This window comes from Penicillium psychrofluorescens (assembly GCF_964197705.1).
Source record: "Penicillium psychrofluorescens genome assembly, chromosome: 1".
Classification (NCBI taxonomy): domain Eukaryota; kingdom Fungi; phylum Ascomycota; class Eurotiomycetes; order Eurotiales; family Aspergillaceae; genus Penicillium; species Penicillium psychrofluorescens.
In genome coordinates this window covers 320,443-335,851 of record NC_133439.1, presented here as the reverse complement: position 1 = coordinate 335,851, position 15,409 = coordinate 320,443, and the positions used below count along the sequence as shown (strand labels likewise).

At 49.6% G+C, this 15,409-nt stretch overlaps 5 protein-coding genes across 5 annotated transcripts; 1 reads left to right on the top strand and 4 right to left on the bottom strand.

Moving 5' to 3' along the window:
- Positions 1-641: 641 nt before the first annotated feature.
- On the top strand, positions 642-2,720 carry PFLUO_LOCUS105 (uncharacterized protein; the record flags this gene model as incomplete). Its single annotated transcript, XM_073778056.1, has 5 exons — positions 642-899; positions 971-1,271; positions 1,339-1,448; positions 1,512-1,924; positions 1,988-2,720. The coding sequence occupies 5 exons, from the start codon at positions 642-644 to the stop codon at positions 2,718-2,720; spliced, it is 1,815 nt and encodes a 604-aa protein (XP_073634204.1).
- Positions 2,721-5,325: 2,605 nt separating this feature from the next.
- On the bottom strand, positions 5,326-5,711 carry PFLUO_LOCUS104 (uncharacterized protein; the record flags this gene model as incomplete). The annotated part of the gene is made up of 2 exons (XM_073778045.1): positions 5,326-5,558; positions 5,645-5,711. 2 exons carry the CDS (start codon positions 5,709-5,711, stop codon positions 5,326-5,328), a joined length of 300 nt encoding a protein of 99 aa, XP_073634203.1.
- A 3,801-nt stretch (positions 5,712-9,512) lies between these two features.
- On the bottom strand, positions 9,513-10,702 carry PFLUO_LOCUS103 (uncharacterized protein; the record flags this gene model as incomplete). Its single annotated transcript, XM_073778034.1, has 2 exons — positions 9,513-10,579; positions 10,642-10,702. The coding sequence occupies 2 exons, from the start codon at positions 10,700-10,702 to the stop codon at positions 9,513-9,515; spliced, it is 1,128 nt and encodes a 375-aa protein (XP_073634202.1).
- Positions 10,703-10,856: 154 nt separating this feature from the next.
- On the bottom strand, positions 10,857-11,481 carry PFLUO_LOCUS102 (uncharacterized protein; the record flags this gene model as incomplete). Its single annotated transcript, XM_073778023.1, has 2 exons — positions 10,857-11,424; positions 11,474-11,481. The coding sequence occupies 2 exons, from the start codon at positions 11,479-11,481 to the stop codon at positions 10,857-10,859; spliced, it is 576 nt and encodes a 191-aa protein (XP_073634201.1).
- Positions 11,482-11,671: 190 nt separating this feature from the next.
- On the bottom strand, positions 11,672-12,223 carry PFLUO_LOCUS101 (uncharacterized protein; the record flags this gene model as incomplete). Its single annotated transcript, XM_073778012.1, has 1 exon — positions 11,672-12,223. One exon carries the CDS (start codon positions 12,221-12,223, stop codon positions 11,672-11,674), a length of 552 nt encoding a protein of 183 aa, XP_073634200.1.
- Between the last annotated feature and the right edge of the window lie 3,186 nt (positions 12,224-15,409).

Below are 15,409 nucleotides of genomic sequence, written 5' to 3'. Positions count from 1 at the left end.
GTTGGTTTTCAATACTTCTTTCTACGTATCCCTGTATGTATGTGTGCCAATGATTCAATCAATCGATCAATCGTCTGCTAGGAAGAAAAGTCACTACAATCAATTCAAAATAATTATGTAGTCAAACTGAGCTGCCTATACATCGGGATAAGTACCCTCGCCAGTCTTCACAGAATTTTGATGGACTGCAATGGTGGGTTCAAATGAAAAGTGCTTATCGATGTCAAAATAGAGAAGCAAGATGTAGCAATTATCCACATCAAGTAGTAGTGCAACTATTCCGGGCCCCCATTTGCAGTTGCCCATCGTCAGCCAACGTCCACAATCGTTGTGGGGCCCAAGCATTTGTGCTGACTTGATAAGTCTTCCCCACAATTTGATGAATCCAGCTCGTCCCGCAAGGTGAACACATGGAATCTAGAGTCCGGGGTCTCGGAGGTCCCGCAATTTAGGCGACTCTCAATGGCATTTAAATATGTGGGGTGGGCTTTAGTGGAATGCCCCTCGCGACTCGCGCGAGAATGCTGGAGGTAGTGCTCATCGATTGAAAGCCCGCTGCTTTTCTTCTTTCCCGCAAGCCGCCCACCTTCTGTACTGGTGTCAATCGTGGTATCTCAAATTCTCATTACCATTAACCAACCATGCCGCTTGAGGAGAAAGCGATGGAAGCCGTTGACCACAACGCATCCTCTACAGCTCCCTCCTTCTCAAAAGACTCTAAACAAAAGGATACCGAATTAGACGGTGAAGCCACTCATGAGGAAGCCGTATCCGGTAATCTAGGCTATAATGACGACGAGCTCGAGCCGGAGATCCATGCCCGAACTTACTATGCGTTGGCTGCAATGGTTCTCCTAAACATGGTGCTGGTCCTGGCTTTGCAGGGACCTCCAGCTGCAGTATGTATTGTGTCTCACTTGATTCTCTTCCTATCTCCAGGCACCAACAAGCCATTAACTCTATTCTTCAGCTAGACTATATCGGAGAAGACCTCAACAACCCTAACAAGCAGACCTGGGTGCCAAATGCGCTCTCACTGGTGCAGGCAGTCATCGGGCCAGTTATCTCTTCGGCTTCGGACCTATTTCAGGCTCGAAAATCGATCCTCGTTGGCGCTTGCGTGCTCTCTTTCATCGGCGCTGCTATTGCCCCGGGCTCTAAGGACATCTACCGCGTTATTGCGGCGCAGACATTGATTGGGTTCGGCTTTGCCACAGTTCCTCTGGCATATAGTGTCCCTAGCGAGATTCTGCCTAGGAGATGGCGCCCAAGTATGTTCGAACTTTCGACACAATTACGCGAGTGCGGTTCCTTTATTGATAACACCTTCCACTCCAGTGGCACAGTCGGCCATGAATGTTGCTGCGGCCCTCGGCGCCTGTCTTGGGCCTATAGTCATTGGAGCTCTGACGGAAGACAATAAGAAAACGGGATGGCGGAACTTTTATGTATGGGTCTATCAAAATCGCTGAGTCTCGATGGGTACTGACGCCTTCAACGCCACTGTGTAGTGGTTTCAGATGGCGCTATGGGGAATTATCGTCATCGGAATCTGGGTAGGCTACCAACCGCCCAAGAGACACACACGGCTGGATCACCTTTCTTTCTGGCAGAAGCTCGCAAAGCTCGATCTTATCGGGGCTGGCCTACTGACTGCGGGCTTGACACTTCTGTTGGTGGGACTTAACCTGGGCAGTGGCACCGATCCCTGGACGTCTACCCAGGTCTTGACAACTCTCATCATTGGCATCGTCACGCTCATCATTTTTGGTGTGTACGAATGGAAAGGAACGCAAACAGGGATCTTGAACCATGATCTCTTCAAAGGGGGGAAAGACCAAGGCCGCACGTTTTCCATCTGCGTCGGTCTCATCTTTATTGAGGGCATTTTGCTCTTTGCTTACATCCTCTTCTACCCAGTCATGTACGCTTGGTCTCTCTTTTTTTCTTTGACTCGATTGATCACTGACTCTGTTCCCCAACACAGGACGAGCTCTCTCTTTGAGACTGACCCCTTAAAACAGGTCGCCCGTCTCCAGCCCTTCTGGATTGCCTGCGGTCTGAGTACTATGGTCTACGGGTATGCGAGCACGAAGCTGAGGTCCATTCGATCTCCCCTGGTGGCTGGAGTCGTGATCTACACAGCTGGTCTAGTCGGACTAGCGACCATTGAGCCCGACAACTCCACTCGAGCCATCGTCTTTGCGGGCTTGGCCGGCATGGGGTTTGGCGCCCCTCTCATCTTGCTCGTAGCAGGCGTGCAACTTTCCACACCGCATCATCTAATAGCCACAGCAACCGCTGCTACGACAAGTGCGCGAGCCGTTGCGGCAACGGTCTTCACTGCCATATACTCTGCGGCTCTGAGCTCTCGGCTTGCCAAGTACATCCCACAATACGTCTCGCAGGCTGTGTTGAGGACGGGTCTATCGCCCGAAGCTGTTGGTCCTTTTATCGAAGCACTGACTAGCCATAACTCCACTGCGCTTAATCAGGTACCAGGTGTTAATCCTGCCATCGTCACTGCGGGGAGCGAGGCCTTGGCGCAGAGTTACGCAGATGGCCTTCGAGTAGTGTATATCATTGCGGCTTCATTTGGAGCATTTGCGTGTCTCATTTGTTTCTTGCTCGGTGATATGAAGAACACGATGAACTATCATGTGGATGCGCCAGTGGAGAAGCTTCTAGCAAAAGGAGACACTAAAGAGGATCGTGTATAAGCAGAAATGGGACAACTGTACTGAGATCAGTGCTCGTGCTAGTGCTACAGTGTGGACTCTATGAGACATGGGATGCTACGGAATCTACGCTTTCTTTGAGCCCAACATGAAATGGTGTCGAGGCAACCGTTTCTGGCATCTTTGTTACCAGAAACTAGCTTTGAATTGTAATTTAATAGTTAACGGTCGGTTTAGTCAGATCATGGCTAGTTCGGGTGATGGTGAACGAACGCCATAGCCTTTGACTTCCTCGCACAGTCCTATTATGGAAGCCATATGTACTTACGTATCCCTGCAAACCCTAGGGAACAACCTTTTCTGCTCACTTTAAGAGAAAAGAGCGCTATAGAATAAGCAATACTCAGCTACTGTATTGGTACACTAGCTCATCCCTCTGGGTCGAAGAATGTGGGTGGCCTATTACCGGGTTTGGCCTAGTGCACAATATGCAACAGGTCCCGCTGGGTGGGACCTGGACTAACTGTCCGAACAGAAAGGGTAAAGGGTAAGCCGAGTCCCGCCGGAGCGACACAAATTAAGTTCAGTCGTAGAAATCCCATGCGGGGGATCAGGGGTAAACGACAACCCGCATGCCCTGAGTCGATTAACCGCAATTTTAGTCTCACCGTCAGGGATCCGAATTTCCGCATCCTAGTCTCACCTTCCACAGATTACCTGGTCCTTGCTATCATGCCAAGGCACAAAGAACGTTCCAAGACAGGTAGACTGCCATCTTGATCTGTAGGAGCAACGGGTTCTAATCTAATACAGGCTGCACTAGCTGTCTCCGTCGAAAGATCAAGTGCGACGAGCAACGCCCCACTTGTCGGCAATGTTTAAAAGCCGAAGCCAAGTGCTCCTGGGATTTGAACTCCCGAATACACGTCCAGAAAGCACGAAGGCGACGCGAAGCTACTGTACACGCCAAGCTTAGTTGCCCCAGTGCTGTGGACAGGGCGGGCAGTTCCACACATGACGCGACTTTCACTGGGCGGTCTCAACTTCTAAATTTTGAATGCAACTTGCCAGAAGTTCTTACCTCTGAAGAAAATGACGTATCCTCGTCAATCGCGGTAAAGCATGGCAAGAGGAAGCCCCCAGTTGCTGATAACGCCTGGTATATTGACCACCACTTTCTGGATTGTGACTCAACATTGGATATGCCAAGTCCACTTTTATCTTCTTGTGTCTATTCCTCTTCTCTGCCATGTGCAAACTCAATCATGCTTTCACATTGGGATAGGCTATATCTAGAGTACTTTCCCACATCTTCGCTGGTCAAGGTTCTGGGAAAGGCATATACCTGGAGTAATTTCCGCTACATATGCCAGAATAAAGCGTCAGAGGAGGCCATGGTTATGTACGCGGTCATGGCGTTATCCGCCAGCGAAATGCACCAAAGCCTGCGATCAAACAGTGCTCACGATGAGGGTCGACTCTACCACAACCTAGCCTTACAACGTGTTGCGAATGCTGTCAGCAATCTGACCCATGAACCCCACAATATGGAAGCAGTCCTCAGTGCTCTATTTCTGATCATCGTTTATGAATGGAGATTCGGATCATCCATATCTAAATTACAAACCCATACTCAAGGCCTTCTTACATGCCTGGGCTCATTCTCTCTATCTTGTGAAGGCGGACCAAATACATCAATTGATCTGACAACATGTCCTTCTTTTACACCATTCTGCGCCCAGGTTCTGTTATGGATTCTGTGAGTGGACAACTCCCTACCCCTAAATTGCAAAGTGGCTAACCAGCACCCTAGGTATATTGAGTCGAGTTGCATCCGTGGAAATCTCTCTTTTGAATTGATGGATCATTTTCATATGTACAGAGGGGAATCACAGCTGCATAATTTATTTACATTTGCCCGTCACTCATATATTTTCATACATGGGGAACAATATACAACCGAGCAGCAGCAAGATGATTTGGAGAATTACTGTGCGCTGGAGCTCATTCACCAAGACTATCTTTTTCGATATCGGATTTGGCGTCTTTCTCAGCGATATCAACGAGGGGAGCCCATTCATTCGGAATTGGAGATTCTGTGGAGAGAAATGAATATAACGCAAAAGGTACGAGGTGTTTTTTTGCGCACAACTGCGCATGGTGTAAAACGAAGACTCACTTATTATTTAGGGGTTCCATGATTTATTTCGACTTCAAAAAGCTCCCCCCAAGAAGTTTCGTCATCGTCGTGCTTTTATAACTCTCAGCGAGGGTATAGCAGGCTATTATTGTAACATACTTCTCATAAATCGTTTGTTTCGCTATCGCATAGTCCCCGTGGAGAGTCACGCCCAAGCTTTATCGGAGCTATTCGACATCTGCTACACCATCCACGAGTGGTACCCCGTTGATCCGACTTTAGGTTTTGCCTGGTATCTACTCATAGCAGGCCTGGAGACGGAAGATCGAATTCACCGACAGTGGGCATACAATCGGTTAGAGAATCTGGGTGAAACTTGGAATACATGCAAGTGGGCAGGGAATATGCTTCGCTTGATGCATGACCCAGAAGGCGAGGATGGGTGGACGGCGTATAACGACCGTTTCTTGAGATTTATTCAATTTGTTTCCTAAGTAAGAAATAATTTTACTCGCTTTTTGCAAGCTTCCAGTCTGCCACAGCAGCTTCATACTTGCTGTCATTTGTCAACATATCCCATGCACACAAAGCAAGGCATTTTCCAACCGTAAGGCAAATTTGGAAAGCAAGATCACTGCCTGCAGCTTCAGTGAAAGACCAATGGTGAGTGACGACCCCCTTTTCCTTGACTGGGATACAGAACATCGCATGAATCGCAGGGAGTGCGTAGCTCACGTCGCCTAATTTTAAATTAGCAGAAGTGGTTTGCATCCATGAAATTAAGAACAATAGAAAACGTCGAAAGCAAAGTTAAATCAAGACTTACCGAAGTCTGACGAAGCCTGGATGTATTCCGGGTCCGTTTTTAGGACGTTTTGAGAATAACTGGCCATGTGGTGCTGATACAGTCCGCACAATGTGTCATTAATGAGAAGGTCCGAGTAGGCAGTTTCACTGGATGTCGGTTAGACTGGATCAAATGGTTGGCAAGCGACTCACTCTTTCAAATATAATTTGCATCCAGTTGCCATAGCCCCAGCATGCAAACACGAGCAAAGTCGTTGCGTTAACCTCTGCAAGTCATTCATTTTGGGAGAACGACACTGCCAGGCAATAGATGTTTGACCAGCTATGATGTTGGTTCTTTTGGGAGCGTCAACAATAGCGCAATGAACCCGTTGAGTTGGATGCATCTGCTGTCGTAGTAGAGAAACATTGTTGTACCCAGCAACAACCGCGTCCAGTGCATTGATGCCATCCCATGGATTAGCGGCCGGGTGTGCAGTTCTCCCTCTGTACTCAGCGAGTTTTGAATCCTTTGCAACAAGGCGAGCGCCACCTGCTCCAACAGCACCGTGTGTGTCATAATAGTAATGGTGAGGCATTGGATGACTATCAAGCGTTAGCATCCTATAACAAATTGAGTTGTGATACTTTTGGGCAACGGTTCAATACTCACGACATCAAAGCTGCATCCACTCCTTCAAAAGCGCCAGCTTTGAGCAAATCAAGCTTGCCACCACCATGTTCCTCAGCAGGTGTACCAAGAATCCTAATTCTTCCAGGCTGGCCGGTCGCCTTCAGAACAGAGGCCAGAGCTAGAAAAGCCGTTAAGCTTGCAACTCCGATGAGATTATGTCCACATGCATGGCCAATGTCAGGCAAAGCATCGTACTCGGCACAAAAGACCATCAAGCGACCACCAGATCCGAAACTGGCTTCAAAGGATGTGTCAAGTCCATGGGCATGGCGAGTCACTTCGAAGCCGTTCTCTTCGAGAATTGCACACAGTGTATCGTGTGCGATGTGTTCTTCGTAGGCGAGCTCAGGATTTTCCCAGATCTAGCAGAGTTATTGTTTACTCGAGTCGTATTAATCAGGAGTATGACTACCTTTCTATTTGCCTCACCAAGTCTCTTGGAGGATTTTTCGACAAAAGCATCAATCCCTGCCTTGACCTGCTCGGGAGTTGGCATTTTTCTTGTTGGCTCAAGGTGAATTCGAAGAATTTAGATCAGATAGCTCAATGAATGGTGTACAATAACATTTAGAGCGCTTTGTTAAAGACATTAAATAGTTATTCTGTTCTTTCATGAGATTCCCTACTATCAACGGCCCCATGTATGCTCCATCGCTGAATGCCGATTGGACGACTGTCCAGACGTCTGACCCAATTACGATTCGAGATTTCTGGAGTTCCAGGTCAGATCAGCCAATCGGCAGCACGCAAATTACAAGCAAATCCTACTATGTTTAATTCCTCTGCGCCAGATCACATCAGCCAATCGGCAACACGCAAATTCCAAGACAATCTTAATAGAACTTAGTTTCTCTGGCAGACCAACTCGTAACCGGATGATAGGATTAATTCCCGGCCTTTTATCGTCAGTAAGAGACCGAATTGTGGGTTGTGAACCAGATGAGCAAGCTCCTGTCCGCTTATAATTCCTTTAATCGGTATGAACGCGGAGAGAAGGCAATACTGATAGTACTTATAAAGCCATTAGGTGTCTGGGCCGTGGGACAAGTATGAAAGGCTATCACATCATTCTATGAAACTATTTCTCACTCGATATCATTTTTTGTACACAAAGAAAATGGCGAAGACGAGAACATCAGAGCAAAAGCACCAACGCTCAGAAATCCAACTCGCAGATATTCTTGACCTCCAGCCCACACATGAGGAAAATGTGAAACTCCTACGAAAGATTGATCTTGTCCTCATGCCAGTCATGTGTGTGTGCTATATGTTGCAACTTCTGGACAAGTTGACGCTCAATTTTTCCTCGCAACTCGGTTTAACACAAGACCTGAACCTCCGTGGATCGCAGTACAGCTGGTCCTCCTCCATCTTCTACTTCGGTTATCTTGTTTGGACATGGCCGAGTTCTTGGCTCGTTGTCAGGCTACCCTTGGGCAAATACATTGCTGGAACTGTTCTGATATGGGCCGCCGTCCTGATGTGCCATGGAGCTTGCCGCAACTTCGGGGAATTGATGACAGCTCGATTTTTTCTTGGTGCTGCTGAAGCTGCCGTAGCTCCAGGCTTCGCTCTCATCGTGGGCATGTTCTACAAGCGGGACGAACAGCCTCTACGTCAAGGTCTTTGGTTTGCTGGGAATTGTCTTGCGAATATTTTTGGAGGTCTTGTCAGCTACGGCATCGGACATATTCACTCTTCTCTAGCTTCGTGGAGAGTGCTCTTCCTTATACTTGGAGGAGTAACCGCCGCATATTCGGCCGTACTTTGGGCATTCCTCCCAGATTCGCCCGTAAAAGCACAATTCCTCAATGACAGAGAGAGAAGATTGTCAGTTCTTCGGACGCTGAAAAATACGTCCAGTGCAATGGATGAGAATGAATTCAAGAAACATCAGGTGTTGGAAGCTCTGAGAGAGAAGATTGTCAGTTCTTCGGACGCTGAAAAATACGTCCAGTGCAATGGATGAGAATGAATTCAAGAAACATCAGGTGTTGGAAGCTCTGAGAGATCCACAGGCTTGGTTATTGGCCTTGTATACATTCTCAGTCAATATATGCAATGGCGGAATCACCACAGTGAGTTCAAGAGCTCAACCTTTCCAATTCTGCTTTTAGTGACCAATTTATAGTTCAATAGCCTACTCATCAGCGGTTTCGGCTTTGGCTCATTACAAACACTGCTGCTGCAAATACCCGTTGGGGGCTGCCAACTCGCTGTACTAGCAATTATGTCGGTGACTGCCTCGCGGTTTGGAACATCACGCTTATTCTTGATGGCCTTTGCTTGTACTATATCCTTGGTCGGTATGATTTTAATCTACGCGTTAAACCATGCCGATGCCTATGGTCGATTGGGCGGAACATACCTGGCTGCAGTCTTCGCTTCAAACACTCCGATGTCCCTGAGCCTTATTGCGTCCAACGTCGGAGGTTTCACCAAAAAGGCTACCGTTAATGCTATGATGTTTGTTGCGTACAGTATGGGAAATATTGTTGGACCTCAGCTATTCTTGAGCTCACAGGCCCCTGTCTACACTGTAAGAGCGTCATCTTCCCTTCTCGCAAATGAGATTTGCTGATACAATGTTTTAGACCGGGGTACGTTCTACTATTGCTGGCTTTTGTTTAGGGATTTTCTTTCTGGGCGTCTTGTTGGTGCATTATAGCCTGGAGAATCGGAGACGGACCAAGCACCATGACTGTGAGACTGAGATAGGCACCGAAGAAGAGAGACTGGAGACTTTCATCCACCAGACTGATAAAGGGAACCTGAAATTTCGTTATGTGTTCTGAGAAATGATGCTTATCTGATCTGTGTCTGACAAGATATAATTCCCAAGCCTTCATCAAGAATATTCTCAGACTGGCAGACACTGCACGTCTCGATCGCGGAATCGCGAGTGGAATTGGAATCTGGATTTTCCTTCGTCCGCTTCGTTAAGGAACTGTTTTCAATCCAAAGTCTGAGCTTTTTCGATCGTCCGTGTCCATGGTCCGCCACAGTTCCCGTCTGTTGGACGCTGATTGACTCCCCTTGTCCCAAGCGAAAAAGCGACCTCGAATGACTCCGGTGGCTTACTTATAAGCGCTATGAATACTACAGATCTTGCTGGTCTTCTTTTTTGTGTCGAGATCATGCCTCGTTCTACGTCACCATTTGTAGAATAGAAAGCAATCAATGTGTTCGAAATTTTTTTTACCACAGTACTTATCTACGGAACATTGGTGCCGCTGCGCTCCTTTGTTTCGTGTCCATTCGCGCCCTCCATCCAACCAGTCGGCGGGGCGTGCACCTCATAGTTCCAACCCCGAGCGTCTTCGATCGCCCCAGACTGGATTCCGCGTAACATCTTCAGCAGCGTCGCAGCGATCGGACCGCCCTGGCTGTCATCGCCACAGCGATACTCGAATTTGTCACCGGTAGACCGCCGGGTGATGCTCTTCACCGGCACTAGGGCGGCCGCCGTGCCTCCAGCAATGACCTCGTCGAAGCGACTCAGCTCTTCGTAGGCTACCCGTCGCTTCTCCACGCGGTATCCCAAGCCCTGTGCAATCTCAAGCACCGACGAAGCCGTCACGGAGTCAATCACATTCTGGGAATTGGGTTGGACAATCGTGACCGAATCGCCATCGCGCACAACGCCCAGGAATGCCGAAGTGGAAAATTCGTCAATCTCGGAGCGAGTCGCGCTATCCAAGTGCAGTGTGATGCCAAAGCCTTCCCGGCGAGCGCGATCACTATGGCGCAGCACCGGAGCATAATTGCCTCCCACTTTGGCAGCGCCCGTCCCGTGTGGCGCACACCGATCAAAGTCTTCCAGAATGAGAGCATCAACTGCATGGGCGCCGTGATAAACGCCCGTAGGCATCACAAACACAGCGAGCGTGTATCCGTCCGGCGGGCTCAGACCCAGCTGTGCGGACGACCCAAAGATCAGAGGTCGGATATACATCGCCGCGCCGGACTCATGCGGGGGCACGAACTCGGCGTTGGCGGCAACGGCAAGGCGGACGCTCTCGATGAACAATTCCTCCGGAACGGGGGGGATGGACACTACCTCCGCGGAGGTCTGCATGCGCTTGGCATTGCGGTCGGGCCGGAAGATGGTGATCTTGCCATTGGCATGACGGAACGCCTTGAGGCCTTCGTAGGCCTGCTGCCCGTAGTTCAGGCCGGGGGCCATGCCGTGCACATTCAAGAAGGGCGAGGCGATGAACTGGGGCGCGGACCACGCGGGTGCTTCGGAATGCGAGAAGTGGCATTCGACATGGCCGTGCACTATGGAATCCCCGTCAGTTATGGAGCCAGGACCAATTGGCTTGTCTCTGCGAATTACGCACCATCGCGCACTTTGAAGCCAATGTCGTTCCAGTCGAGGTCGAGGGCCGGTGGGGGGAACATGATGATGATGGTATGATTATGTGGGGAAAAAAGAAGTGAAAAAGAATGGCGGGGCAGAATATTATTTATATCTTCCGCTTAGCTTAATGGTTCATTCCGGATGGTCTGACCAAAGATAAACGGATAGATAGATAGGTCACTAAATAAATCAAGACTACCCATCCCGCTCAATTACCAAGTCATTGTTGGCCTTCATTCGCTCGCTGCGTCCAAATGCAGTCACCAAGCACACCTTGAGTCCGCCGGTCATCTCGTGGCGCGCAAATCGATGGTGTTGCTCCAATATGTTCTCGAACTCGTCCACGTACGCGAACAGCCACGACGGGTCCAGGCAGCCGTATATGAACAGGTCGAGCAGGAATGGTTGATACCGCTGCGGAGCCGCCTGGCCGCCTCGGACCGTGAGCGCCTTCTGCATCATGGGCCTTAAGAAGTCGCAAATCAGCGCCACCTTGCTGCCCTTGCGCGTGGCCTTGATGATAGAAGCCACTGTGTCGCTGCTGTCACGCTCCAGTCCAATCGCTCGCATGGCCGCATGAGGTGGGTGCTGCGTGCTTCGGAAACCAGAGGCCGCAATCGAACGGTTGAGCCCGTGAGGTTGAATCGATAGCAGATAGTCGCCCACGTCCGGATGCGTTGTTACGTCCACGGGCGTGCCCATCCATTGAGCTGCCTTCATGATGTTTGTAGGATGTAGCCTATACCCCGTTTGGGTGATGGGGCTGAAAACTGTCAGCGGACTCCTCGAGTCGGGGGGGTGTGCCATCTTACCTGGGCATGACGACCGTCATGGCTCGATACGATGGTTAATGGTTTGCACACACCAGCAAGAAATGCACATTGCAGCCTGATATGACAATCCACAGTCTACGGTGCGGTCTGAGGATCGGGGGGTGGCGATGAGATCACCATGAGGTGTCGGAATGGAAAGCCGGCTGAGAGGCCATTTCCCGCTTTGTATTCAATGTTCTAGTTTTGTGGGATCTGGAAGATCCCGTTGGCAAGCTCCGTGAGTTGTGTCACGCCAAAATCTCGGAGAGCGTGGAGTATCTCATCGATCTTCGACTGGGGGAGACCCTGCTTGTTTCGCGAGTAGATGTCAATGCCAGCCGGGGTGAAGAGAGTTTTGGCAAAGTATGTGACCATCCACTGGTTGTTCTCGTCGGCATGACCGAAGCCCATGCACTCCCAGTGGGAGCTGGCGATCATCAGCCACCCTTTTCCGCGCCAATCCCAGGCACCGGGATTACCAGGGCTCGGGGTGTCCACCCCATGGACCGACTTGATCTTGTCTGACCCGATCGCTTGGTACTTGACTAGGTCATCGATTTTGGTCACTCCGGACGAGTCGGTGGGCAGTATTTCGTAGGTGATGTTGACGTTGCGCTTGCCCTTCCAGAGAGGAAGACTCGAGTGGGTGACGTGCCAGGTCCCGATGATCCAGTCATTGACAGGGGGCACACACTTGTCACCCTTGCTTGCATAGATTTTGGGGAGTCCGAGGGTAATGGAGGAAGCCATGGCTGGAGAGGGAGTTGGGGTTGGGTCGAGGTTGTTCTGGTTGTGTTGTGTTGGCCGCTTCGTGATCGATCGATCAGGGGAAGCAGATCATTGCCGGGAGCGGTGAGAGAGCAACAGCAATAGCTTGATTATTATTGTTGGACAATCTGAAATGGGTAAATGGTAGTTGACTACTATTCAAAAAGCTCTACAAGACGCTCTTAGCCAGCTTTATTTTTGTGCTACCTCAGTAGTTATAGGGAGCTTGAGATACTTCGGACCCGGTTCGTCCGGGCCCGGATCCGATCGCTTCTTGGAGATCCGGTTTGACTTGGTGGTATAAAAGCGATAACTGAAACTGTGTGAGAGCAATTTCAAAGCCGTAATTGCTACACTTGAAAAGATAGACCATACCTAGCAACAACAACAACCACCACATCCGCGAACATTGCAATGGGGATTCTTATCATCGGTGGCAGTGGGCGGACTGGCCAATTGACTACAGACGAGCTTCTGCATCGAGGTTTGTATATTGGTTTCCTCGCTAGTACATTAGGCCCGAAGCTAACACTGAGCAGGACACAAAGTGACTGCCCTAGTCAGGAATCTGACAGCAATGGATGATATGCCAGCCGGTCTAGATATTATAAAAGGTAAAGATGATTCCACCGAGAGTGCCACTGCTGTTGGCTAACCATTTTGTAAATAAGAGTTTGGCCAATGAGAATTAAAAGGTTGAGTTGAAGAAGGCCATGAGCCGACAAAGGCGGATAGAATATAAATCCATCGGAGACCTAAGTTAACTAGAGCTGACGGGCAATTACGAAGCCATGCAAAATATGCGGGAAGGGCAACCCCAGCGAAAGCTTGGCGCCCGAAATTCGCCCCAAACAAACCACGTCAAAGGTTCGTTCCTGAGCCAAAGCTCATGAAATTGTCGCCTCACAACTGTGTCACATAGCCCACAAGGGCCGTTCCTGCATGACGGGTGGTTTTCGGGCAAGGGAGCCCTTCTGAGACGCATCTTAGGCCACTGATGGACGATCCCTTAACGCGCAAACGGCCGCGGCCGGTAGTCTCCTGCCTGCGATGCAGAGAGAAAAAGCTCAAATGCGATCGGGTGGCGCCGTGTCAAAACTGCACTAAAGCCGGATGCCCTGCAGACTGCTTATACCAACCGAGCGCGCCCTTCCACTCTCCTTCACAGGCAAAGCGAACCCGAGTCGACGACGACGTCCACCGGGAACGAGACTTACAACCCGAAAGCCGACGTGGAGCAGCTATAGGTATAATTGAAGACCTGCAGCAAAGAGTGATCAGGTTGGAGGAGCAACTTCCAATTACTTCTCACGCTGCCTGCCTGCCTGGAGCCAAGACCCGCTCGGCCCTCGAACCTGAGTATGAACAGTGGCCCTATTCACACTAATCTGTCATTGATACGTAGTAGTAGGAGCAGCCAACAGATCGGAGCCAGCCTCCTTCAATCATCCTATGTGGCACCTCGGGCTGGAACTATTCTGGTTAAGGCATCGCGAACCCGTTACCAAGGGCAGAACAGTCGACTTATCTCTCTGGATCAGGTTGCTTTATCTTTGTGCATTTCACATAATCTCTGGCTGATAGTGCCGTGTAGTTCGGAGAGGCCAAAGCTTTCATCGGCCAATGTACAAAGGATCCGATTCTTCTGCGACTCGCAAAGGACGTGCAGTTCCTTCAAAGCAGATCGCAATGGCCCCTTGTCTCGCCAGAATCAAGTTCGCATATAGAGAGTTCTCCAGAGATATTGCAACTCCGGGTTTCTCTTCCCATAAAACCGATTTGTGACAAGCTGGTGGACTCATATGCCAAGAATCTCGAGAAAGCTCTCCGAATTCTGCATGTTCCCTCCTTTCAACGCCGGTACACGGAGTTTTGGGATGACCCTGACCATGAAGTCTATCATTCGTCAGCATTTATTCCTCAACTAACAGCAGTGCTCGCCGTGTCTGTCTCGCTAGAGGACCAAAATATGAAACTCGGCGATCCCTCTGCTTGGGAATATTTGAAGTTGTCAGCTGTGAATATTATTCAAGAATGGCACCGGAAACTCAGTCGCAAGCAACGGACCGAGCTTGCCACATTACAAATTGAAGCACTTCTAATATTAGCGAGACGCCTGCAACAAGCATCGTCTGAAGAGATATGGAAGGCATCCGGAACACTTGTTCGCTCGGCAATGGTGATTGGCCTACACGTGGATCCTTCCAACACGCTTGAGATATCTGCTTTCCAAGCCGAGATCAGGCGCCGACTGTGGATCACAATCATGGAAATGGACCTACAGGCATCTACCGAATTCGGCATGCCTGTCATGACCCTTGGAATGACATTTGATCATATCGCCCTGGCCAATCTCGACGACTGTGATTTTGACGAATCAACCACCGAACTTCCCGCTTCTAGGCCTTTGCATGAATGGACGGATTCTTTGAGCCAGATTACTCTGGCTTCGTCTTTGCCTCATCGAATGATGGCTATGTCTTGTGTGGGAAACGGGAGCTCGGAAATTGATTTCGCCGAGTTGTTTAAGCATGGTCAGCAACTGGAAGAGTGTCTGCGACAAATTCCATCGCCATTGAAAATGGATTATGTCCCTCCAAGGGACATCGAGCCCGGTCTCCTATTGAACCGCGTCTTGTTGGATGTTTATACCCGGCGACCGCTTCTTTGCCTCTACCAGTCAACAGTCAGGGAAGGGGATGGCGATAATTTGGCTTTTACAGAAATACAGCGAGTGTGTCTCGAATCATCGTTGGTGATACTATCCTTCCAGGACTGTTTTGATCCAAATGTGGCTGACCTAGACGTGTTCAACTCAAACGCGTACTGGGACATTTTTCAAATTCTCTTCAAATCTGACATACTATCGGCTGCCTTGAACGTTTGCGGATATTTGAAATCCGCACACACTCCTGAACAAAATCGTTCAGTTGTCCCTAGTGCAGGAAGCATAGTGCATACAAAAGCCAGCCTGACCCGCACGGTTGAAAATGCCCTCGATGGATTGACTCGGAAGATTGGAGACAAAGGGAACAGCTTCAAGGATGTTTTCCTTCTTGCCGTCGTTTTACAATCCGTGCGAGCTCGTGGGCTTGCCCGAACAAAAGAGCGCGGGATGTACGAAGGAGCCAAAAATGCCTTGTTGAGATGCCGACAACACCTACTTCC